Raw genomic sequence first — 27,881 nt, 5'->3', positions numbered from 1 at the left:
TGAAGCAGTTATGGAATGCTGCTTTTCCTCTGGCCTACTATGTGGACTCTATTTTCTCTAACAGTTAAGTTGTGAGTTAGTTAATTCTATACTGACTGCCTACCTACCATGTGCTAAGTGGTCTTTGTGCATAACTAGTTAATTATCTGGCAAACTAATGAGGATGGTAGTATTAGTGTTCCATTTTCAGATGAAGAGTCACTTCTGAGGAGGGCTTTTTCAAGGTTACATAACTGGGCTGAGCAGTGGTGGTGCACACCTTTAATCCCAGCACTTGGGAGGCAGAGGCAGGTGGATTTCTGAGTTCGAGGCCAGCCTGGTGTACAGAGTGAGTTCCAGGACAGCCAGGACTATACAGAGAAACCCTGTCTCCAAAAACAAAACAAAACAAAACAAAACAAAACAAAACAAAAAGTTACATAACTGGCCTATCAGCAATAAGAATAGCATCATCTTAGCGATAGAACAAGTAATATAAACAGTATTAGCAGGAGGAGAACAGCATCCTTCTGTGATGGCAGAAGCCAGGAGATCATGCATATGACAAAAGAGTATACTACAAAGAGCCATGATGGGGTATCTGTACCTGTGAGCAATAGAATGTCTTCAAAAATATAGTAATGTGGAAGCCCATGGAAGTCGATCAGAGAGACATGAGAGGTGAACTATATTACAAGCCACATAAACTAGAAAAGTACAGATAAGTGAGGTCTTGGCAGTAAAATGTGAGCAGTGAGTAAACTACCACCCACCCAGTTTCCTAATGTAGAAAGGTGGGAACTTTCCCTACTAGCTATCAATTCCATTAATCATTCATGTTGATGGCATTCAAAATTGATGTCTCAAAACAAGGTGCTTTGACATTTGAGCAGAGCTAAAGCAGGAAGGTCACTCTGACCTTTGGTATTCTCCCTGGAGCAGACAATGAAGGAGTACTTTGACCTTCCTCTAACATATGCATGAGACTTCCATTGCAGATGTGCCCTCACTATACCGGGAGGAAGGGAACATCTTATAGGAAAGAACCTTAACAGACAGGTAGACAGTATGCTGTTCTTTGTAGGACGTGTTTGTCTGCTCACATTGCTAGCTGCAATATGTAAATAATAGTTGTAGATACCCAATAAATAAGTAAATCTACTGTATCAATCTATGCAGCATTAAATTATATATTAAAAACCATTTATAACATGAAATTGTGGTGCTTTGTATAAACCTCATCTTCTGTACCTGAGAGTGAAAGAGAAGCCCATTTGATTTGGCTCCCTGCATCTTTGATTTCAAAATGAATAAAAGATGAATGAGATTGATTTAAAAACAAAGCATCATGACTTAATAAGAAACCTTTACAGGTAGTGTTAATCTGCTAAGGAGATAAAAATGTAAACATGGAAATTATGGGCCCTTTGACTTTTGTTCTGAAGTTACTTACTCATCTACAAATAACATAATTGTAAACGTGTATATGTAAGTAAACATACCCCCAAAACAAATTCTCGTCTCATATGCTGGGAATTATCTTTTAAAGTACTGAGATTCCAAAGTACTCCTCTAAGTCATGAAGTGACCCAAGTTGGCCATAGCTCTTCAAACTGCTTTATAAATGCTTATTCTAACAATATTTAGATGACAAATCAATATTCTCCTCCTCTAAACTTTTTTTTTTTTTTTTTTTTGGTTTTTTTGGATTTGTTTTTTTTTTTTTTTTCTTCAAGACAGGGTTTCTCTGTATAGCCCTGGCTGTCCTAGAACTCACTCTGTAGACCAGGCTGGCCTCAAACTCAGAAATCTGTCTGCCTCTGCCTCCCAGAGTGCTGGAATTACAGGTGTGCACCACCACCGCCTGGCTTCCTCTAAACTTTTTATCTAGAGGAATCTATGATTTAGATATCTACTAAGCATTAAACCATGCTTTTACGCAATCAAAATTATATTAACATATATAAATTATCTTACTGCCTGAACAGAACACCAATAGCTTATGCTCTAAGATCAAGAATTGACAAATGGGACCTCATAAAATTACAAAGTTTCTGTAAGGCAAAGGACACCATCAAAAGGGCAAATCGGCAACCAACAAATTGGGAAAAGATCTTCACCAACCCTACATCAGACAGAGGGCTAATATCTAATATATATAAAGAACTCAAGAAGTTAGACTCCAGAAAACCAAATAACCCTATTAAAAAATGGAGTACAGAGTTAAACAAAGAATTTTTACCTGAAGAACTTCGGATGGCAGAGAAGCATCTTAAAAAATGCTCAACTTCATTAGTCATTAGGGAAATGCAAATCAAAACAACCCTGAGATTTCACCTTACACCAATCAGAATGGCTAAGATTAAAAATTCAGGAGACAGCAGATGTTGGCGAGGATGTGGAGAAAGAGGAACCCTCCTCCACTGCTGGTAGGGTTGCAAATTGGTACAACCACTCTGGAAATCAGTCTGGCGGTTCCTCCGAAAACTGGGCACCTCACTTCCAGAAGATCCTGCTATACCACTCCTGGGCATATACCCAGAAGATTCCCCAGGATGTAATAAGGATACATGTTCCACTATGTTCATAGCAGCCCTATTTATAATTGCCAGAAGCTGGAAAGAACCCAGGTATCCCTCAACAGAAGAGTGGATGCAAAAAATGTGGTATATCTACACAATGGAGTACTATTCAGCCATTAGAAACAATGAATTCATGAAATTCTTAGGCAAATGGATGGAGCTAGAGAACATCATACTAAGTGAGGTAACTCAGACTCAAAAGATGAATCATGGTATGCACTCACTAATAAGTGGATATTAACCTAGAAAACTGGAATACCAAAAACATAATCCACACTTCAAATGAGGTACAAGAAGAACGGAGGAGTGGCCCCTGGTTCTGGAAAGACTCAGTGAAGCAGTATAGGGCAAAACCAGAGCAGGGAAGTGGAAAGGGTTAGGTGGGAAAACAGGGGGAGGGAAGTGGGCTGATGGGACTTTCGGGAGTGGGGGTCTAGAAAAGGGGAAATCATTTGAAATGTAAATAAAAAATTTATCGAATAAAAAAAAGAAAAAATAATAATAATTTTCCCTTACATTTCTGAAACCCAGAAAATTACCATCTTGATTTATCTGCAATGTCATTCATATATCAGATATAATAACATTAATTAAAATATGCTACTTCTCTGCTTAAAAAAAACAAAAAACAAAAAAACAAAAAACCAGGAAGCTGTGGAAGGAGAGAAGCCCCTTGGCCAAACTCGCTGCCTGCAGGGACACAAAAGGATCACTAGGTACTGTAACACCCTGAGCCTTAGATTTCTGGTGGTGCAATCCACCAGGGGTCTGCCTGCACTCAGGAACTGAGCTTGTAGGCAGCTTTTGTCTGCCTGCCCTCTGGGCTTGTTGGGGGGGGGGGTCCTGCCCCGGAAGCTGTGGAAGGAGAGAAGCCCCGCAGCCATATTTGTTGTCTGCAGGGACACAAAAGGATCACTAGGTACTGTATCACCCTGAACTTTAGATTTCTGGTGGTGCAAACCACTACGGGTCGGCCTGCACTCAGGAACTGAGCACATAGGCGGTTCATCTGCAAGCCAGTCCATCACAGGACCTGTGTCCTATGTGAGAAGCAACAGTGGGAGTGACCCCCACCACAACTTCTTCCCTCCATAATAGAGCAGACAGAGAACACCTGGTTGACCTTGACAACCTAAGTATAGCATTGCTTGAGGCAAGACTCAGAAGGGCTCCAAGGGCTCAAAAGAGGAAGCCGGCTTATCAGTAATCTGTGCCAGAAGAAAGCCAGTCATCCAGTGGTGCAGAGATAATCTTAAAGATCCAGAGTAGGTTGAAGCACTAGCCAGTGACAATAAGACCTAACTCCTGGGAGAACCAGATGGCTAAAGGCAAACGTAAGAACTTTACTAACAGAAACCAAGGCATTATGGCAGCATCTGAACCCAATTCTCCAACATTAGCAAGTCCTGGATACCCCAACACGCCAGAAAAACAAGATTTGGATTTAAAATCACTGGTCATGATGCTAGTACAGGAACACATGAAGGACATACTTAAAGAAATTCAGGAGAAAATGGATCAAAAATTAGAAGCCCTTACAAGGGAAACACAAAAATCATTGAAAGAAATTCAGGAGAATACAAAAGCCAATAAGGAGGAAATGCAAAAATCACTTAAAGAAATACAGGAGAACCTTGATCAACTGGCAGAAGTCATGAAAGAGAAAAACAAAAATCGCTTAAAGAATTAGAGGTAAACACAAACAAGCAAATGACAGAACTGAGCAAAAATTTCCAGGATCTAAAAACAGAAGTAGAAACAACTAAGAAAGCACAAAGGGAGACAACTTTGGAGATGGAAAACCTTGGGAAGAAATCAGGGACCATAGATGCAAATATCAACAACAGAATACAAGAGATAGAAGAAAGAATCTCAGATGTCGAAGGTACCATAGAAACCATGGACTCAACAGTTAAAGAAAATGCAAAATGCAAAAAAGCTTGTAACCCAAAATATCCAGGAAATCCAGGACACAATGAGAACGCCAAATCTAAGGATTATAGGTATTGATGAGAGTGAAGATTTACAACTTAAAGGGCCAGCAAATATTTTCAACAAAATTATGGAAGAAAACTTCCCTAACCTAAAGAGAGAGATGCCCATGAATATACAAGAAGCTTACATAACTCCAAACAGACTGGACCAGAACAGAAATACCTCCCGTCACATAATAATCAAAACCACAACTGTACTAAACAAAGAAAGAATACTTAGGGCAGTAAGAGAAAAAGGGCAAGTAACATATAAAGGAAGACCTATCAGAATTAAACCAGATTTCTCACCAGAGGCCGTGAAAGCTAGAAGATCCTGGACAGAGCTCATGCAGACTCTAAGAGAACACAAATGCCAGCTGAGACTACTATACCAAGCGAAACTCTCAATTACTATAGATGGAGAAACCAAGATATTCCATGACAAAACCAAATTTACACAATATCTTTCTACAAAGATATCCCAGCCCTACAAAGGATAATAGGGGGAAAGCACCAGTACAACGAGCGAAACTATACAGTGAAAAGAGCAGGATATTAAGCTTCTTTCATCAAACCCCAAGAAGATAACCACACATGTATAAAATTAAAATCAAAATTGTTAGGAAGCAATAACCACTACTCCTTGATATCTCTTAACATCAATGGACTCAATTCCCCAATAAAAAGACATAGACTAACAGACTGGTTACATAAACAGGACCCTACATTTTGCTGCATACAGGAAACACACCTCAGTGTCAAAGACAAAAACTACCTTAGAGTAAAAGGCTGGAAGACAATTCTACAAGCAAATGGTCCCAGGAAACAAGCCGGAGTTTTCATTCTAATTTCAGATAAAATTGACTTTTAACCTAATGTCATCAAAAGAGACATGGAAGGTCACTACTTGCTGGTCAAAGGAAAAATCCAACAAGAAGAACTCTCAATCCTGAACATCTATGCCCCAAATACAAGGGCACCCTCATTCATAAAAGAAACTTTACTAAAGCTCAAAGTACACATTGCACCTAACACAATAATTGTGGGTGACTTCAAAACTCCACTTTCACCAATGGACCGATCAGGAAAACAGAAACTAAACAAGGAGACAATGAAACTAATTGAAGCTTTGAACCAATTGGAGTTAACAGATATATAGAGAGAACATTTTATCCCAAAGTAAAAGAATATACCTTTTTCTCAGCACCTCATGGTACCTTCTCCAAAATAGATCATATAGTTGGTCACAAGACAGACCTCAACAAATATAAGAAGATTGAAATAATCCCATGCCTCCTATCAGATCACTATGGAGTAAAAGTGGTTTTTAGTAACAGTAAAAACAACAGAAAGCCCACATACACATGGAAACTGAACAATACTCTACTCAATGATACCTTGGTCAAGGAACAAATAAAGAAAGAAATCAAAGATTTCTTAGAATTTAATGAAAATGAAGGCACAACATACACAAATCTATGGGACACAATGAAAGCAGTGCTAAGAGGAAAACTCATAGCTTTAAGTGCCTCCAAAAAGAAATTCGAGAGAGCTTACACTAGAAGATTAACGGAACAACTGAAAACCCTGGAACAAGAAGAAGCTAATTCACCCAGGAGGAGGAGAAGACAGGAAATCATCAAACTCAGGGCTGAAATCAATCAAGTAGAAAGAAACAAAGAGAACCATACAAAGAATCAACAAGACCAAAAGCTGGTTCTTTGAAAAAATCAACAAGATAGATAAACCCTTAGCCAGACTAACCAAAGGGCACAGATAAAGTATCCAAATTAAAAACATTAGAAATGAAAACAGAGATATTACAACAGAAACTGAGAATATTCAAAAAATCATCAGATCCTACTACAAAAACCTGTACTCAACACAACTGGAGAATCTGGGGAAAGTGGACATTTTCTTAGACAGATACCAATTACAAAAAATTAAACCAGGATCAAACAGACGATCTAAACAGACCCATAACCCCTAAAGAAATAGAAGGGGTCGTTGATAGCCTTCCGACCAAAAAAAGCACAGGACCAGATGGCTTCAGTGCAGAATTCTATCAGACCTTCAAAGAAGACTTAACACCAATACTCTTCAAACTTTTCCACCAAATATAAACAGAAGGAACACTACCCAACTCCTTCTTCGAAGCCACTATTACCCTGACACCAAAACCACACAAAGATCCAACTAAGAAAGAGAATTTCAGGCCAATTTCCCTTATGAATATCAATGCAAAAATACTAAATAAATTTCTTGCCCACCGAATCCAAGAGCAGATCAAAACGATCATCCACCATGATAAAGTAGGCTTCATCCCAGGGATGCAGGGATGGTTCAATATAAGGAAATCCATAAATGCTATCCACTACATAAACAAACTCAAAGAAAAAAAACCACATGATCATTTCATTAGATGCTGAAAAAGCATTTGACAAAATTCAGCATCCTTTCATGCTAAAAGTCTTGGAAAGGACAGGAATCCAAGGCCCATATCTAAACATAGTAAAAGCAATATACAGCAAAGGTAGCCAACATCAAAACTGGAAAGAAACTTGAAGCAATCCCACTAAAATCAGGGACTAGACAAGGCTGCCCCCTCTCTCCATATCTTTTCAATATGGTTCTTGAAGTTCTAGCTAGAGCAATTAGACAACAGAAGGAAGTCAAAGGGATACAAATTGGAAAGGAAGAAGTCAAACTATCACTATTTGCAGATGATATGATCGTATACTTAAGTGACCCCAAAAACTCTACTAGAGAACTCCTACAGCTGATAAACAACTTCAGAAAAGTGGCTGGCTACAAAATCAACTCAAGCAAATCAGTAGCCTTTATATATTCAAAGGATAAGCAGACTGAGAAAGAAATTAGGGAAATGACCCCCTTCACAATAACTTCAAACAGCATAAAGTATCTTGGGGTGACTCTAACCAAACAAGTGAAAGACCTATATGACAAGAACTTCAGATCTCTGAAGAAGGAAATCAAAGAAGATCTCAGAAAATGGAAAAATCTTCCATGCTCGTGGATTGGCAGGATTAATATAGTTAAAATGGCCATCTTGCCAAAGGCAATCTACAGATTCAATGCTATCCCCATAAAAAAAGAAACTGGGGAAGACCCTGGAGGACATGGGCACAGGGGAAAAGTTCCTGAATAGAACACCAATAGCTTATGCTCTAAGATCAAGAATTGAAAAATGGGACCTCATAAAACTACAAAGTTTCTGTAAGGCAAAGGACACCGTCAAAAGGACAAAACATCAACCAACAGACTGGGAAAGGATCTTCACCAACCCTAAATCCGACAGAGGGCTAATATCTACTATATACAACGAACTCAAGAAAGTAGAATCCAGAGAAACAAATAACCCCATTAAAAAGTGGGGTACGGAGCTAAGCAAAGAATTTTCACATGAAGAACTTCAGAGAGCTGAGAAACACCTTAAGAAATGTTCAACATCATTAATCATTAGGGAAATGCAAATCAAAACAACCCTGAGATTTCACCTCACACCAGTCAGAATGGCTAAGGTCAAAAACTCAGGAGACAGCAGGTGTTGGCGAGGATGTGGAGAAAGAGGAACACTCCTCCACTGCTGGTGGGATTGCAAGATGGTGCAACCACTTTGGAAATCAGTCTGGCGATTCCTCAGAAAACTGGGCATGTCACTTCCTGAGGACCCTGTTATACCACTACTGGGCATATATCCAGAGGATTCTTCAGCATGCAATAAGGACACATGCTCCACTATGTTCATAGCAGCCCTATTTGTAGTAGCCAGTAGCTGGAAAGAACCTAGATGTCCTTCAACGGAGGAATGGATACAAACAATGTGGTATATTTACACAATGGAGTACTATTCGGCCATTAGAAACAATGAATTCATGAAATTCTTAGACAAATGGATGGAGCTGGAGAACATCATACTAAGTGAGGTAACCCAGTCTCAAAAGATCAATCATGGTATGCACTCACTGATAAGTGGATATTAGCCTAGAAACTTTGAATACCCAGGACATAATCCACAAATTAAATGATGTCCAAAAAGAATGGAGGAGTGGCCCCTGGTTCTGGAAATACTCAGTGCAAGAGTATAGGGGAATTCCAGAACAGGGAAGTGGGAAGGGGTGGATGGAAGAATAGGGGGATGGAAGAGGGCTTATGGGACTTGCGGGGAGTGGGGACCCAGAAAAGGGGAAATCATTTGCAATGTAAATAAAAAAAATAAATTAAAATATAAAAATAAAATAAAAATAAAAAAACAGAAACATTTCTTATTTTAATTTTTTTTAATTTTAATTATTTTATTTATTCACATTCCAGTCAATGTCCCCCTCCTGATCCCTTCTCCCACAATTCTTCATCACATTCCTCCTCCCCCTTGCCTCCAAGAGGGGTGCCACCCTACCAGAACTCCCTGCTTCATCTTCTCCCACTGAGGCCAAACCAGGCAGACCTCTGCTATGTATGTGCTAAGAGCCTTGGACACCCCAGGTACGCTCCCTGTTGATAGCTCAGTCTCTGGGAGCTCCCAGGGTCTCCATTAGTTGAGATTGCTGGTCCTCCTATGGGCTCACCTTCCCCTTCAACTTCTTCAATCCTTTCCCTAATTCAACCATAGGGGTCCTCTATTTTAGTCCAATGGTTGGGTGTAAGTGTATGAGTCTGTCTCTGTTAGCTTCTGGTAGGGCAGCTCAGAGGACAGTCATGCTAGGCTGTTAGCATATCATAGCATCGGCAATAGTGTCAGGCCTTGGTGCCCCACCCCAATGACATGGATTCCAAGTTGTGCTGGTAATTGGACTGCCTTTCTTGTAGTCTCTTCTCTATTTTTGTCCCTGTAGTTCTTTTAGCCAGGAACAATTTTTGGTCAGAAATTTTGACTGTGGCTTAGTAACACTGCCTTTCGTTCAGTCTCTTCTCTATTTTTGTCTCTGTAGTTCTTTTAGCAGGAACGATTCTTGGTCAGAAATTTTGACTGTGGGATAGTAACACAGTCCCTCCACTTGAGGCCCTGTCTGTCTACTGGAGATAGACTCTCCCAAATGTTGGGCATTTTGGCTAAGGTCATCCCCCACTGAGTTGTCAGAGTCTCTCTCCTCCTGGGTCTCTGGTACTTTCTAGAGGCTGCTTATTTCTATTCATTCTCCTGGCCCTCTGAGCTTCTCTCCTGGTCCCCCCAACTATATCTGATCCAGTTCCCCTTTTTTCCTCCTCCTACTCCCTCCCACTGAGGTCCCTCTCTCTCTCTACCTACTGTGATTATTTTCTTTACCCTTCTAAGTGGGATTAAAGCATCCTTACTTGGGTCTTTCTGCTTGTTACACTTCTGGTCTGTGGGTTGTATCCCAGGTATTCTGTTCTTTTTGGCTATCTTATCAGCAAGTACATTACATGCATGTCCTTTTTTCTTGAGTTACCTCACTCAGGATGATTATTTTCTAGTTCCATCCATTTGCCTGCAAAATTCATGATTTGCTATTTTTTTTCTGATCTCCCCTCCCCCAAAGTCCCATAAGCCCTCTTCCCTCCCCCTGTTCCCCAGTCAACCCCCTCCCACTTTCCTATCCTGGTATTCCCCAACTCTGCTACACTGAGCCTTTCTAGGACCAGGGGCCTCTCCTTCCTTCTTCTTGGACTTTATTTAATATGTGAATTGTGTCTTGGGTATTCCAAGATTCTAGGCTAATATCCACTTATCAGTGAGTGCATACCATGAGTGTTCTTTTGTGATTGGGTTACCTCACTTAGGATGATATTCTCCAGTTCCATCCATTTGTCTAGGATTTTCATGAATTCATTGTTTTTAATGGCTAAGTACTCCATTGTATATATATATATATATATATATATATATATATATATATATATATATATATATATATATATATACACCACATTTTCTGTATACATTCCTCCATGGAGGGGCATCTGGGTTCTTTCCAGCTTCTGGCTATTATAAATAGGGCTGCAATGAACATTGTGAAGCATGTATCCTTATTACATGCGGGGGAATCATCTGGGTATATGCCCAGGAGTGGTATAGTGGGGTCCTGTGGTAGTATCATACCCAGTTTTCTGAGGAACCGCCAGACTGATTTCCTGAGTGGTAGTACCTGCTTGCAACCCCACCAGCAGTGGAAGAGTGTTCCTTCTTCTCCACATCCTCTCCAGCACCTGTTTTCTCCTGAGTTTTTGATCTTAGCCATTCTGACCAAGCCATTTTGTTTTGCATTTTCTTGATGACTAAAGATGTTGAACATTTCTTTAGGTGCTTCTCAGCCACTCTATATTCCTCCGGTGAAAATTCTTTGTTTAGCATTTTTAAGGGGGTTATTTGGCTCTCTGTAGTCTACCTTCTTGAGTTCTTTGTATATCTTGGATATAAGCCCTCTGTTGGATGTAAGGTTGGTAAAGATCTTTCCCAATTTGTTGGTTTCCATTTTGTTCTTTTGACAGTGTCCTTTACCTTACAGAAACTCAGTAATTTTATGAGATCCCATTTGTCAATTCTTGATCTTAGAGCATGAGCTTCTGTTGTTTTCTTCAGGAAATTTTCCCCTGTGCCTGAAAGGATAGAAAATAATACAGCCTAACTCTAATGACCCCAAGAAGTCAGAAGTTTAAAATGCTATCTCGCTTTGTTAGAAACTAGATAAAAGGTCACATTCCAGAGCCTGCCCTTTGTTTAGAACTAGCAGAAAGGCCTTGAATAGGTGATCCTGGCCCCATAAGGTAACTGGAAATGGGCTAAGCTTGTCTTGCTTCTGTAAACTGCTTACACCATTACCCCTATGCAGGAGTTCACACAGCTATAGACATTCAAGAAAATAGGAAATTAATTGGTCCGCTGAGCGCAGGCTCTGATAATTTAAACTGATTGGCCTAAAAACTATGGAGTGGTACAAATTGATTGGCTCACATTTCGCAGGATCTCCATGCTAAGAAATGATTGGTTTGTGATTTGTGGGCTTTGTCGTAAACTTATAAAAGCTGTTGCAATTCGGCACTCATGGTCCACAGTCCTCTAACCCTATGCAGTGTACAGCTGTGGAACCCAGAATTCTGGAATAAAGAAATCCTCATGTTATTACATCGAGACCATTTCTCGTGAGTAATTTGAGTGTCACCTTCTGGGGCGTGGGGTGCTGGGGCACCCTCAGTTTTGGGGGGGTCTTACATGCTCATGTCCTCAAGTGTCTTCCCCAGTTTCTTTTCTATTAGTTTCAGTGTGTCTGGTTTTATGTGGAGGACCTTGATCCACTTGGACTTGAGCTTAGTACAAGGAGATAAGAATGGATCGTAACCCGGACTCAAAAGGTGAATCATGGTATGCACTCACTAATAAGTGGATATTAACCTAGAAACCTAGATTACCCAAAACATAATCCACACATCAAATGAGGTACAAGAAGAAAGGAAGAGTGGCCCCTTGTTCTGGAAAGACTCAATGAAGCAGTATTCAGCAAAACCAGAACGGGGATGTGGGAAGGGGTGGGTGGGAGGACAGGGGGAGAGAAGGGGGCTTACGGGACTCTTTGGGAGTGGGGAAATCATTTGAAATGTAAATAAAAAATATATCGAATAAAAAAAAGATTCAAAAAAAAAAAAAGAATGGATCAATTTGCATTCTTTTGCATGCTGACCTCCAGTTGAACCAGCACCATTTGTTGAAAAGGCTATCTTTTTTGCACTGGATGGTTGTAGCTCCTTTGTCAAAGATCAAGTGACCATAGGTGTGTGGGTTCATTTCTGGGTCTTCAATTATATTCCATTGATTCCATTGACAGGCAAGTATGCCTGTCACTGTACCAATATCATGCAGTTTTTAACACAATTGTTCTGTAGTACTGCTTGAGGTAGGGGATACTGATTCTCCCAGAAATTCTTTTACTATTGAGAATAGTTTTAGCTATCCTGGGATTTTTTTGTTATTCCAGATGAATTTAAGAATTGCTCTTTCTAACTCTATGAAGAATTGTCTAGAGATTTTGATGGGTATTGTGTTGAATCTGTATATTGTTTTTGGCAAGATAGCCATTTTTACTATATTAATCCTGCCAATCCAAGAGCATAGAAGATTCTTCCATCTTCTGAGGTCTTCTTCAATTTCTTTCTTCAAAGACTTGAAGTTCCTGTCATACAGCTCTTTCACTTGTTTGGTTAGAGTCACACCAAGGTACTTTATATTGTTTGTGGCTATTGTGAAGGGTGTTACTTCCCTAATTTCTTTCTCAGCCTGTTTATCCTTTGAGTATAGGAAGGCTACTGATTTGCTTGAGTTAATTTCATATCCAGCCACTTTGCTAAGTTGTTTATCAGCTGTAGTGTTCTCTGGTGGAGTTTTTTGGGTCACTTAAGTATACTATTGTATCATCTGCAAATAGTGATAATCTGACTTCTTCCTTTCCAATTTGTATCCCTTTGAGCTCCTTTTGTTGTCTAATTGCTCTGGCTAGAATGTCAAGTACTATATTGAATAAATATGGAGAGAGAGGGCAGCCTGGTCTAGTCCCTGATTTTAGTGGGATTGCTTCAAGTTTCTCTCCATTTAGTTTGATGTTGTCTGCTGGTTTGCTGTATATAGCTTTTATTATGTTTAGGTACAGGCCTTGAATTCCTGTTCTTTCCAAGACCTTTAACATGAAAGGATGCTGAATTTTATCAAATGCTTTTTCAGCATCTCATGAAATGACCATGTGGTTTTTCTCTTTGAGTTTGTTTATGTTGTGGATTACATTGACAGTTTTCCATGTATTGAGCCATCCCTGCATCCCTGGGATGAAGCCTACTTGATCATGGTGAATGATCATTTTTATGTATTCTTGGATTCGGTTGGCAAGAATTTTATTGAGTATTTTTCATCAATACTCATAAGGGAAATTGGTCTAAGGTTCTCTTTTTCTTTTGTTGGATCTTTGTGTGATTTTGGTATCAGCGAAAATGTGGCTTCATAGAACAAGTTGGGTAATGTTCCTTCTGTTTCTATTTAGTGGAATTTTGAAGAATATTGGTATTAGGTGTCCTTTGAAGGTCTGATAGAATTCTGCACTAAAATCATCTGGTCCTGTGCTTTTTTTGGTTGGGAGACTGTCAATGACCACTTTTATTTCTTTAGGGGTTATGGGACTGTTTAGATGGTCTGTCTGATCCTGATTAAATTTTGGTAGTTGGTATCTGTCTAGGAAATTGTCCATTTCATCCAGATTTTCCAGTTTTGTTGAGTATGGGCTTTTGTAGTAGAATATGATTTTGTTTAAGTTCCTCAGTTTCTGTTGTTATTTCTCCCTTTTCATTTCTGATTTTGTTAATTTGGATATTGTCTCTGTGCCCTTGATGTCCTAATTTTTAATAGCTGAATAGTATTCCATTGTGTAAATCAACCACATTTTCTTTATCCATTCTTTGGTTGAGGGACATCGGCATTGTTTCCAGCTTCTACGTATTACAAATAATGTTGCTCTGAACATGTTGGAGCACATGTCCTTCAGGTATGGTGGGCATCTTTTGGGTATATGCCCAATAATGGTATAGCTGGGTCTTCAGGTAGAACTATTTCCAAGTTTCTGAGGAACCACCAGATTGATTTCCAGAGTGACTGTGCCAATTTTCAATTCCCCCAGCAATAGAGGAGTGTTCCTCTTTCTCTACATCCTCACCAGTATGTTCTGTTACTTGAGTGTTTGATCTATTCTGACTGGTGTGAAGTGAAATCTCAGGGTTGTTTTGATTTGCATTTCCCTGGTGATTAAGTACTTTGAACATTTAAGTGCTTCTCAGCTAGTCAAAATTCTTCTGTTCTGAATTCTTTGTTTAGCTCAGTATCCCTATTTTTTTAACCAAGCAAAATATAAAAAATAGCAAGTGTGTTCATGTTACCCAGTGACCATCTCCATCACTTTCTGTGTTAATCTCAAATGATTAATGTGAAGGAGGAGGAAAATAGTGACATTCCCTAGTAGATGGCTAATAAAGAGAACATTCTTACCAGGTGTTAAGATTGTTCCCTTGCATTAGCTCTCCAATAATGGAAAATTGGTATCCCGTTCTTGAGGGTGGAAGAAAATGCATCAGCAACTTCTTCCTTCTTTTCCTTGATAGACTTGGGTTATCTGTTTCTGGTTCAAACTGAACTTGTCAGTTCATGCCAGCCAGGCTTGTCTGAAGGGGCACCGGCACATCTGAATGTAGCAAGAGGGCCACTGATTGCTGAACACTCTGTGACAGAGGGCATGGGAGAGTGTCCAGGAAGTATAAGAACCGAGTCTGGCGGCATAAAAGCCATGCATAAAATCTTTTACAGTTCAGAGGTAACACAGGATTAAAATACAGAAACAGGAGCCTCAGAGCAGGATAAGGTACCACAACCTATGAAAACATTCTCTGTAGTGAAGAAAATGAAATTCACTCAGGGTTTGTGTTCCTTACTTCATATTTTACTTTATAAAGACATCCTTTTAATTTTCTCAAGACAACCAGGATCTTTCCAAATCTGTTGTGTACACTCTGATACCTATATATTCATGTGAATGATGGGGCAGAATGACAGAAGCCTTTGGTTATCACTTAAATACTATAGTTTTATCCTGTAGGTAGCAGTTGACCACCCGAAGATCTGGAGCAGAAGAATCCAGCATGTACATTATTAAGGAATATCAGTAAGGTTGTCTGGTGTAGGAAAACTTGGGAGGGCAAATATAGAAAGCAAGAGAGGAGCCAGTGTTTGAGAGCCGAAGAGCAAACTGGTCCTCGGGGCTTTAAAGTGGAAGGGACAGCAGCGTGTTATCCACATGCTTGCTGCCATGCTCCTACTGGACATAATGGAATCTGCAGCTACACAGTTCTGAGGAAACTACAGACCTCTGAGATGCTGAGTCAGTAAGGAATTAATGGACTTTAGAACTTAAGCTGTAGGTAGAACAAAAGCATGGAGTTACACTCTGCCAGGATCCCAAACCTTTGTGCATAATTGTACTTAGAGAATTGGGGTGAGGGAAGCTAAGAACATTGTTTTATTCACATTGAATTTGAAAGAATATAAAGGAAAGGAAAAAAAGTAAATCTTTAAAAGATATGAAAAAGAATACTATAATTTCAGCATGAAGGCAAACTAAAAAAAAATATTTTTGGTGATTTCCTTACAATAATGGGGACAGAATCTTATCAAGGAGTAATTAGGAATAGCATATCATAGTCCCAGTTTTAAAACATAGTCAGACATAGAATAGAGATGTATGTATGAGAACTGTTGCTGCTCATTATGAACAGTATAAACACTGATAATGTTGATTTACACATCTTAAAAAATAAATTATAAGTGTGCACTATGAATATTTTGTGGAAGGAATACTTCTGGGTCCAAAACTTTTGGAAAAGCAACATTTTCTATTCTGTTCATAATTCCTGCTTTCATACTCTTAAGAGTCTTGTGTTTTCATAGACGGCCAATTCACTGAATAAAGCAGATAAGATGAACTTTCACCTCTGAAGAACATCCCATGATGTTATCAAGAACCTTAAAGCTCACATTTGGGAGTCACTTAAATGTTACAGCATAAAGCTAACTGAGCTTAAAACCAACAGTAATACCAGGATTCAATAAGAATACTTATTGATTTCTCAATCCTAGAAACCATGGTAGCCTTTAACCAAATTTACTGGGTGGAAACCTATATTTCCATACTGGTAAATTAATAGTAGAGGAGGGAAAATATTCTAAATACTGGTTGATGTGGGCAATGTCACTGTTATATGTGGTACGACAATGTAGAATGAGTTATGTCTAGTGAACTTTAAGAACTAAAGATGGTTTTCCATAAATACCTATTGAAGAGTGATTGATGAGCTAAACAATATTAATTATATTGTGTATAAGCTAAGGATATTTCAGAGCACATACAGATGGCAGTGTTCACCTCTTAAAAGCAAACGTTGAGCTGACATAGCCACTTGCATTACTTTTTTTTTTTTCTTTTCTGTATTCTTTGTGTACATTCCAAATGATTTTCTCTTTCCCGGTTCCCCCCTCCCCATAAGTTCCATAAGCCCTCTTCCCTCAGCCCATTCCCCAATCAGCCCCCTCCCACTTCTCTGTCCTGGTAATCCCTTACACTACTGTGTCAAGCCTTTCTAGGACCAGGGCCGTCTCCTTCCTTCTTGGGAATAATTTGATATGTGAGTTGTGTCTTGGGTATTCAGAGCTTCTAGGCTAATATCCACTTATCAGTAACTGCATTCCATGTGTGTTCTTTTGTGAGTGAGTTACCTCACTTAGGATGATTACTTTTCTAAGGAACTAACAGAAGCACATCTATAGGATGTCGTAGCCACAAACTGTAACACTCCAGTTATGCTTTGTATTACAAAAACATCACAAGAGTTCCAGTGAGACATTTGTCAAAACAGAAAAGCTAAATACTTTTCATAGACTGGCCAGTGAGTCACAAAGATGAAATTAGAAGGCCCATGATGGGAAGTTGTTGGAAAATCAGTAGAACACTTAAATGCAGAACAAATAAATACTCTGAAATCCATATCCCATTATTGTTGCTGTGTGGTTTTTATTGCAGAGATGATATTAATTTAATTTAGTTTAGTATGGCAAAGCATTCTTGTCCCATTATTTGCTCCCATAGGGACCACCTCTCATAATTTGGACTTGCCAAGTCTCTGCTTTATAAACCAGGCAAAAGTTTATCTATTTTGCCCATTGTAGCCGTTACAGAAAATATTATTCAGTTCTCCTTCCCACACTTTGCCTTGCTGTTTGGCTTTACAGTGTCATTCACATTATTTCTGACTCCCACTGGGAGGAGTAGAGTGTCCCTAGATCCATTCTTAAGCCACACAATCAGAATAGTAGCACAACTACAAAAGTTACCAAGCAAGCTTGTAACCAGCAGGTAGAGCTGAGGTCTAAGGAAGCAGCCACATTATTGGCACAATGGAATCTCTCCTCTTTGAGCTGTGATGATTTGGACTTGAGGCACCTAAGACCAGGGATTCCATTCTGAATCAAGAAACCATGGAGCTGCAAGGACATAACTTCCACAGGGAATCTGACAGATCAGTGTCAATGACAGCCTGTGCAAGTGGTCAACACGGGCACCTACTGTGTATCAACCAAGCAGTTTTCTCTCAGTATCAAGGTCATTACGTAGTATTGCTTAGAGTTAAGACAAGTGAGACAGGGCTTTTGTTTATTTCTTTCTTTGTTTTTGTTTTCTGGGTTGGTTTGGTTGCTTGCTTGCTTTTTTTTTTTTAACTTCAGATTTTATTAGACAACTTTGTAAACTGAACCTTACTAAGATTTAAGAACTTTTTGTTTGTTTTTTTATTTTTTAGCATATTTGTTATTAGATATATTCTTTATTTACATTTCAAATGTTGTCCCCTTTCCTGGTTCCCCTCTCCCCGAAAATCCCATAAGCCATCTCCCCTCTCCAATCAACCCTTCCCCTCTCCCCCCTCCCCCTCTTCCCTGTCCTGGTATTCCTCTACACTATGGCATTGAGTCTTTCCAGAACAAGGGGCTCTCCTCCCTTTGGTGTCTAACAACACCATCCTCTGCTGCCTATGAATCTGGAATCATAGGTAACTCCATGTGTACTCTTTAGTTGACGATTTTGTCCCTGGGAGCTCTGAGAATACTGGGTGACTCATGTTTTTCCTCCTATGGTGCTGCAAATCCCTTCAGCTCCTTGGGTCCTTTCTCTAGCTCCCCCATTGGGGACCCTATGCTCAGTTCAATGACTGGCTGAGAGTGACCCCCTCAGTATTTGTCATGCACTAGCAGAGCCTCCCAGGTAATAGCTATATCCAGCTCCAGTCAGCTAGCACTTGTGGGCATCCACAATAGTGTCTGGGTTTTGTAACTCTATATGGGATGGATCCCTGGGTGGGGTAGTCTCTGGAAGGTCTTTCCCTCAGACTCTGCTCCACCCTTTGTCTCTGTATCTCCTTCTGTGGGTATTTTGTTCCCCTTTCTACAAAGAACCAGAGTATCCATACTTTGTTCTTCCTCCTTCTTGGGCATCATTTGATATATGAAATGTGTCTTGAAAGTATTCCACGGTTCTGGGCTAATACACTTATCAGTGAGTGCATACCATTTGTGTTCTTTTGTGATTAGGTTACCTCACTCAGGATGATTCTTTTAAGTTCCATCCATTTGTCTAAGAATTTCAGAGATGGCTCAGTGGTTAAGGGCAATAGCTGCTCTTCCAGAGGTCCTGACTTCAATTCCCAGCAACCATATGATGGTTCACAAGCATCTATAGTGGGGTATGATACCCTCTTCTGGCATTCAGGTGTACATACAGATAAAGCACTCATTTAAAATAAATAAATTTCAAAAAGTAAAGAAGAAAAAGAATGATAGCAGAAGATTTAAGAGCTTTTTAAAGACTTTCTGTGCCTTTAGAAGTTCACTGGTTTTTAGTACCCTATAATATTCCTAAAAATAACAGCACCAAGCATATTGTATTTGATCATAGGCCTAGGAAAAGATTTTGAATTTTTTGGTCTGGTAAAATCTCTAATAACATTTTCCCCTCTAAGTCAAATGGTCGGAGATGTATATAGTTAGGCTCTGTCTCTTCTCATAGTCACTTAGCTGCCGTTAAATCTAAAGTGAAATACCATGCTAAAGTGTATGCTTGCTTTAAGTTTTATCTTTGTAAAGAAAAATTTTGCTTCCCTATAACTTTTTAAGAAGGGTTTCAAGTTATTAAAGTCCTGGTGTTTTATCTGGTGCTTTATAGAAACATTTTTCAAATGTCCTCTTAAGACGCATCTTAAGCAAGGTGATTTTCTGTAGCCTGCAATATTTTTTCTTTTTTTTTTTTTCAATATGTTTTCAAATCAGTGTCCTGCATTGGTTTTCAGGAGCAAATAGCCTGATAAATGAATGTTTTGAGAGTGTCATTTTAATTTTTCTTTTTCTTTGCTACTGATCCTCAGCTTTCCAAGAAGTATGGTGTCCATGTGTGTGGAGAAGGTGGGGAGTATGAGACATTCACACTGGACTGCCCTCTGTTCAAGAAGAAGATTGTCGTGTAAGAGAACGTTTCACCATCTCTCCTTTTCTTAAATATACATGATAGAAGCAACTCAGCACTTAGCCTGAGTCCACTTTAGCTGTAAGAAATAGAGCATCTCCTCTAAGTTCACAAACACTCAGTTTGTTTAATCCCAAGGAAGTTGTGTGAATACTTAAATCAATACTTGACAAGACGAGGCCTTCATAGAAGGTTGTAAACTTTTTAGACATTGCACTTTCGTTTACTTGCTGATTACGGCCTGCAGTAAAACTAGTGCCTACACACTGACACTTTTATCCTTTCATGAAGTGTGAATTGTCTGTATTATTTATCTTTCATTACAGCTACGTTTGATAAACTGCCACATCAGTAGCCTGTGGGTTCCATTAACTCCATCCTCTTTTTCCTCTTTCTTGGCTTTAACATGTTACAATGATGACACTAGACATTTCTCTTCGGTCAATAGGGTCATTTTTACATGTAAACTTTATTTTGAAGCTGATTCTGTTTATGATGCGCACTGTGGCACCTCCACAGTGAATCTAAGAATTAGTACAAAAAGTCTTTCCCAACTCTAGCATTCCTCACTCTTACTTTCATTTTCTTCAAATGTATGTGGTAGTAATAATTAACACACCACTAATTTGGCACTTTTTTTATGGAGCACCTAATGTTTCCATCAAATTCTGCAGGTCATTATTGATGCCTGTTGTTTCTACCTTTATAAGCTTGAAGGAAAAATATATCTTTCTATTAACTATGATACAAGATTATTACATAGAAGTTCGTAGATAAGAGAGATAATTAATGGCCATGATGATCACAAAAGGACTTTGTAAACATAAAATGGTCTTCCATGAAACAATGCTGTTTATTATTAAAGAAATACATTTGCATATCTGAATCAACTTAGAGTATAATGGGAAAATGTGAATATACTTATTAAAACAAAATTGACCATAAGAGGAAAGAATAACAGAGCAAGAAATGAAAATTAATGGTACTCCAACCACCCTTCTGATAGATCTAGTCTTGGAGAACCCAGAGGCCTTCATAGACACCTAACTGTAAGAAGTACTCCTTTTTCATTTTGTCACCAAATGATCTCAGCATTATGGTACGTCAACCGTGAAATTCAGTGCCTTCATTTTGTAGTTGTAGAAACTCAAGACTGATGCAGATGATTACACAGGAAGATGGGCCCTGCTCTTAAAGGAAGGTGTATTTAACCAGAGCCCTTCTTTCTGACAAGTTCCCCTCCTGTTTCTCTGTGTTTCTGTCTCTCTCTGTCTGTCTCTGTCTCTCTGACTCTCTGCATTTGTGCATAAGAGGGGATGGGGAAGAGAAAGAGAGATGTAAAGAGGGGTAGACAAGCGTGACCCAGCATGCTTGTAGACGGCAGAGCCGCGTGTGGCAGTGGCTTCTCCTTCCACCTGCATGCTATCTCTTTCCATGCTGTTTCCTCTTCCCATTTTATCTGGCAACATATTTGCATTGATTAACCAATAAAATCTCATACCTTTTCATCAAAAACTTGGTTCTTTAAAGGAGCAATGTGTATAAGTTGCTTTCCTTTCAATGTTGTCTTTTTAATGTCATTTTATAATATAAAGATTCATATTTGATAATAAAGATTCATGAATATATGTTGAGTTTTTAATCATAATATACAAAGTTTTATATATCTTACAGGTGAATTGTAACCATATTTTCCTGTGAAAATTTAGTATTCTGTACTCACATATTTTGTGGCTTTGTCTATTGGCATTACATAATGTTCTGATCAGGAAAAAAAAAAAAAAAAAAAAAAAACAGATTCCAGTATGTTTTACCCTGATCTCCAGGAGTTGAAGAAAGAGTCTAGAGAGGTGGCTCCATTCTGCGGTTAAGAGCTCTTGTAGAGGACCCAAGTTCCATTCCCAGCAGTAACATCTAGACGAGTACAGCTGCCTGTAACCCAGACCTCCACAGGCACTGTAGTCATGTGCACAAACCTACACACAGACACATAAAATACACACAGTTTTAAAATCAAATAGAAGCATAAAAAGAATTTCAGTTTAGAAAATTAATAGCGTCAAAATAAGAGATCTAAAGAGATGGTTCAGCAGTTAAGAACACTTGCTGCTCTACCAGAGGACCCAGGTTTTATTTGCAAAATCTACATGGTGGCACAATGCCATCTGTAACTCCAGTTATAGGGGAACTTATGCCTCTTTCTGGGTTCTAAGTTTACCAGGCATGCACATGGTACCTATGTGCATACTAAACACTCATACACATAAAATGAATTTTTTAAAAGGAGTTAAAGATTATCTTTGCAATTATGCAGTGGTCCGGTGCTAAGATTAATATATGCAATGGAAGTAATTCATGAGAAATTAGATATGAGGAATATCTGTCTTTACATTTTCACTTGAAATTCAGAGCATTGTCTCTCTTAATAACAAAAATCACTGGTTAATATAATTTTACAAATAATCTTAGTTATTTATAAGTTCTTTTCAGGGCATTTTTATTAAAACAAATTAATTTCCATGTATCCATATGGTGGCAGCAAGCAGTTCATACCATATTACCTGAAGGCGCTAATTACCCTCCCATAATCTGTGTTGACAGCAGTGGTGGGACAGTGTGAAGAGTTCAACCAGAGCTCACCAGCAGCTGCAGCTTACTGTTGTGCGGGAGGGCTTAGGCGATGCATGAGTCACTGAGTCAGTTGTCTCTCAGTAACAGAGGCACAGTGAAGACCAAGCCATGAATTTTAATGTTTAGCCAGTGCAAATTTGTGGAGCTGAAATTTTGAAATCATTCAGAGTTGTGCGGAAACTTTGAGTATGAACTGTATGTCCTTTTACATAGGAAAAGCAAGTTTCTTAGTGTTGGAGGATTCCAGGTCTCTTCTCCCAGTGGTAGCTACAGAGTGACTAGCTACAGGGTATGTATTTAGTAAGTACCCTAAACTCTGTTGCAGGGACTCTTCTGAAGCAGTCATCCACTCAGCTGATGCATTCGCACCTGTGGCTTATCTACGGCTCTCAGGGCTGCACTTGGAAGAGAAGGTAATAAATCTCAGATCACAGTGATGTCAAGGCAAGAGAGAGGTATACACTAGTTCTGTTGTGTGATACTCTAACACAGTGGTTCTCAACCTATGGATCGTGACCCCCCACACACAGAAGTCACATGTCAGATATCCTGTGTATCCGATATTTACAGTACAATTCATAACAGTAGCAAAATTGCAGTTATGACATAACACAAAATAATTATATGATTGGGGTCACGACAACCATAGGCAATGGAGCAGAAAAAAATAAATTTACTCAGTCAATAACTAATACTTTTACAAATGCTTATAGTACTAAGAATGTTCTGTAACACAATATTTCTGAAGAGATTGAAGGTTAGTTTTTTTTTAAAAAAAAGAATAATAAATACTAAGAAAACAGGACAGTATAAAACCAATAAATAGTAAGTCATGTAGTGTGGCAATTAGGTTGTACAGGGCTCAGGAGGGAATAAAAGAGGAGAAAAGTTTTTCTGAAAGTGTATAAGGGAGCTCTAAGTGAGAGGAATAAAGACAATGGAAGGTTAGTCGAAGAGCAGTAAAATCAAATCAAGAGTTTTAAGTGACGTAGAGCAGCAGGTGATCAGGACAGAGCAGATGCCTGTCTGTCTGAAGGTAGGTGAGATCTGTGTTAGATCTTTGCATGAAAGACCTAGAGAGGTTTCCCTCTGATTTCAAGTGATGTTCTGTGAAGAAGAGTCATGATAGAAAACAAAAATAACTGGAAAAGGTCTTCTGTCCTGCTCTCTTCCCCACTTCCTGAGGCACACACACAGCTGCATATGTGTTACATGGAATCTCAGTGACATTTTCAGAGTATGCAGCATCCCTAAAAATAGAATGAATACTGGTCCCCAAACCTCAGGGTAAGGCAGTAAGAGAGAGTAGTGACTGGGCCCAACAAGATGACAATTAGAAGAGAAACCATTTCCCATGGAACCCTGAGGAACATACAAACACACAAATAAATAATAACTATGCATAGCACTTCCCACCACAGTTACTGATAAATAAGACTAGATGCCGATCTATCATCAGACTGGGTAAAAGTAAACATTTCTGACCTTTTATCAAAAATTGGTGACATCACAGAATGGCATTATCCCATGTAAACACCTTCTAAAACATGAGAAGAGAGCCTCACATTACTTTTGTCTTCTTTTGGTGCTAGGAGCACAGCTAAGAAGCTAGTGCAGTTACCCCTCGCTTACACATTCCTGCGTTCCCAGCGCAGCCTCACCCGGGCTGCTCCTGGGCTTCTCTGGTGTCTCACTAGCCCGCCCTGGGTAACTGTTGTTTGTCTATGATAGGATATTACTGACTTTAGCAAATAAGTCACATTTTCCTTTGTTCTCTTGCAGGTGTCTTCAGTACCTGGGAATGATAAGACAACTAATTATATTCATAATTCTTAACATTTATGCTGCATTTTAAAGTGACTATGACCAACATGTCTTACTACATTTTTTACTTCTTCAAAAAAATATATTGGGACCATTGAATAGCTGAGAGAATTTCAGTGAACTCTTCTCTGCTATTGCCAATTTCTTCAACTTACTGTCTTTAAAAAAAATTAGTTTTAAATTACTATTATATTATTATTGTGCCACCCCTACTTTCCTCAGAACTGGACAATATACCCTCCTTTGCTACTTTTCCAATTTCTGGACACCATTTTCATTAGTGTTATTATATGCCTCTCTCTCTCTCTCTCTCTCTCTCTCTCTCTCTCTCTCTCTCTGTCTCTGTCTCTCTCTCTCCCTCCCTCCCTCCCTCCCTCCCTCCCTCCCTTTCCACACTCTTTCTCTCTGCTTGTATGTGTGTGTGTGTGTGTGTGTCTTTCTGTTGCTGCCTTCCTCTCTTTCTCTACACACACATACACACACACACACACACACACACACACACACACACACTTTCCTAAATATATAAATACAGCCTGTCCAGACTGTATAGCATGCCCTGTGTTGTGTTTTCAGGGTTGGCCATTTGCTGTTGAATAACCTATTGCTGTGCTATTCCCCCATGAGCTTCCCCATCTACTTTAGCATGTCTGTCAGTGCCCTCCTTGTTCAGCCCGTGTTTAGGGAGCCATGTTGGTGAGACTTCATGGGTGCAGCTCCTGAGACTCCTGGGAGAAGCAAGCTCCCTAATCCTCTGGCTCTCACCATCCTCTACCTCCACTTTACTTTCACATTGTAATGAGTCTGGTGGCTTTTGTGTCGCATGCCCCTTTATTACCCTCTGTTTTCTCTCCAGCTCTCTGACAGTTCCTGGTCACACTATTTTCTTCCCTCACTTCCACATCCCATGTCATGAAAAGGGGCATCAGAAAATGGAGAATCTGATCTAGACACTCAAGCTCATTGTAATCAGGCGTCACCGCAGTGATTTACCTTTTTTATTTATATATATATATATATATATATATATATATATATATATATATATATTCATTATTTGAAACATTCAACATCTTTGGGTAATCAGAAATATCATAAATGGCTGGGTATTTTATGATGGATTTTAAAGAATTTTTAAATAGCACTTATGTATACCTTTTTATACATAAGTGCTTATGTATACATTTTTTTAAAAGACTAATTTTCTAGAATAATTTTATGTTCACTTCAAAACTGAATGGCAAACACAAAGTGCCCATGTATGTTTTCTGTCCCATTGGAACACTGTCTGCCTCATATCAGCATACTGTACTAGAGAGGTATTTTGTAACTGATAAACCCATGTTGCAAGATCCTTATCACAGGTCCATCTTTAACCAGAAGTGGTGGCTCCCCATATAATTCCAGAACTTGAGATGTTGAGGCAGGAGCAGTGTTATGAGGTGTGGCCTGGGTTACCTTGGCTCAAAAACAAACAAAAAAGTCATAGTTTGTATAAAAATCTCACAATTGTGGTTTTACAATCCATGGGATTTAACAAATGTTCAAAGATGTATATGCATATTATAATCCTATAACACAACAGTTTTACTGCCTTAACAATCCTGTATGCTCCACCTATTCATCCGCTGTCTCCTCTAGCCCTGGGTAACTACTGATCTCTATGCTCTCTAGTTTTACATTTTTCAGAATATCATGTGGTAGCAATCCTTCATTCATTAATATGTGTTTTGATTTCCTCATTTCTTGTTACAGCTGTTTCTACTTTTTGGCAAGTATGAATAAAACTGCTTTCAACATTCATGTACAAGTTTTGTGTGACTGTCAGTTCATTTGTATAACTGAATATACCTAAGCGAATAAATACGTGATCACCAATGTTCCAGGTTTATTTCCATTGCTATGATATAGAGAGAAAAAAAAAAAAACCAACCTAGGTTTGTTTGTCCTTCAGTTCTGGATTAGCTTCTATCATTAAGGGCAAATGGGCTGAAACTCAAGCAACTAATCCCATTGTATCCACAATAAAGAGCAACGATCTCCTTTATATTTCTTTCACTTCTATATGATACATATCTCATAGTCCTCTCCATCGCCCCTTTTAAAGTTCTGTCTTCCCAACCTCCTTCATTTTCTATTTATAGCAGTGGTTCTCAACCTTCCCAATGCTGCAACCTTTAATACAGTTATTTCTTTATGTTGTGGTGGCCTCCAACTGTAGAATTATTTCTGATTATATTATAACTTTAGCTACTGTTTGGAATCATTAATGTAAATATCTATGTTTTCTGATGAACTAAGGCATACCCTGTAAAAGAATCATTAGACCCCAGAAGGGCTCAGGGCCTACAAGTTGAGAACCAAAGCTTTATAGTGTTTGGATCCCTGCACAATGTGTTCTACATTAATAACATCATTATCTGTCACCAGAAACCACATATCACAATGCTCTAAGGCCTTCATTACTCTTGGTCTCAGGGATCCATATGAGCATCCTTACTTAGAACAAATTGATGCTTCCATGTTTTGCCACAACTTTCTGCCTCCATAGGCCTTTTGGTTTTTGTTGTTGATGCTGTTGTTGGGGTTTTTTGTTTTGTTTTGTTTTGTTTTGTTGTTGTTGTTGTTTTAAGACAGGATTTCTCTGTCTCGCCCTGGCTGTCCTGGAACTCACTTTGTAGACCAGGCTGGCCTCGAACTCAGAAATCTGCCTGCCTTTGCCTCCCAAGTGCTGGGATTAAAGGTGTGTGCCATCACTGCCCAGTGCCCTAGGCCTTTTTAAACTGTTTGCACCCCATCTGTGGACCAGTATTGAATACAAATACTTACAGTTTGCCATACAAGTTAAATTTCCCCAATGCTTCTTTTGCTTTCTGTCATAGCTTTATTCAGTTGTTTAGGCATTTATCATTTCTACTGCTTTGTAGATTTTTGTGAATCAATCCGTTTTCATTTTCGTGTCATCTGTGTCATCTATGAGATCTAAAAATACCAGCTAAAACTTTGAAAATAACTTTTCTAATGAACTATCATTTTTCAAATTTCATTTTCTTCTTCATGAAGAGTTTAGAGATGTTTTCCATTACATATTACAAAAAGCTTCATCTCTTTCTTTTGTTATTATTGAACAAAATTGTGTAAGAAAACTAGAGTGCAAAATACAAAATATAGAGATTGGTAGTGGACATTTTAAATATATCATTTAGACACTCAACTTATAGAATGATAACTGTTTTAGTAAGGGTTTCTATTTCTGCACAAACATCATGACCAAGAAGCAAGTTGAAGAGGAAAGGATTTATTCAGCTTACACTTCGACGTTGCTGTTCATCACCAAAGGAAGTCAGGACTGGAAATCAAGCAGGTCAGGAAGCAGGAGCTGATGCAGAGGCCATAGAGAGATGTTTCTTACTGGCTTACTCAGCTTGCTTTCTTAGAGAACCCAGGACTTCCAGCCCAGGACAGGCACCACTCACAATAGCACTCCCCCTTGATCACTAATTGAGAAAATTCCTTACAGCTGGATCTTATGGAGGCATTTCCTGAACTGAAGCTCCTTTCTCTTGATAGCTCCAGCTTGTGTCAAGTTGACACACAAAACCAGCCAGTATAATAACTTTAAATAATTTACTTAAATTTTATGTTTTTATATAAGTTACTAATTTAAATATTAAAATGATACCAATTAGATATGAAGTCCCAAACAATATAACTGAATAATGGAAGACCTGAGTTAAAATTTGGAAAATCAATATTAGTGTGTCTTTGGGTCTCAGTCTTTATTGCTTGTGGAAATTTTGATGCTAAAATGTACCATACAT

The 27,881-nt window shown here is 38.9% G+C and overlaps 1 protein-coding gene across 2 annotated transcripts in view; it reads left to right on the top strand.

The window, feature by feature from the left end:
* Positions 1–25,870, top strand: part of Dph6 (diphthamine biosynthesis 6) — a 140,864-nt gene extending 114,994 nt beyond the window's left edge. The window contains exons 7-9 of one of the 2 annotated variants that reach the window (XM_052183187.1): positions 19,508–19,602; positions 22,562–22,649; positions 24,019–25,870. In XM_052183187.1, the coding sequence (XP_052039147.1) occupies positions 19,508–19,602; positions 22,562–22,649; positions 24,019–24,072 (237 nt within the window). In that variant the 3' untranslated portion in view covers positions 24,073–25,870. The remainder of the gene's footprint in view (positions 1–19,507; positions 19,603–22,561; positions 22,650–24,018) is intronic. The other variant, XM_052183188.1, reaches the window with a different exon arrangement.
* Positions 25,871–27,881: the final 2,011 nt, after the last annotated feature.

Source organism: Apodemus sylvaticus, chromosome 5 (assembly GCF_947179515.1).
Source record: "Apodemus sylvaticus chromosome 5, mApoSyl1.1, whole genome shotgun sequence".
In the NCBI taxonomy this organism is placed as follows: domain Eukaryota; kingdom Metazoa; phylum Chordata; class Mammalia; order Rodentia; family Muridae; genus Apodemus; species Apodemus sylvaticus.
This window is presented reverse-complemented; position numbering and strand designations above follow the sequence as displayed.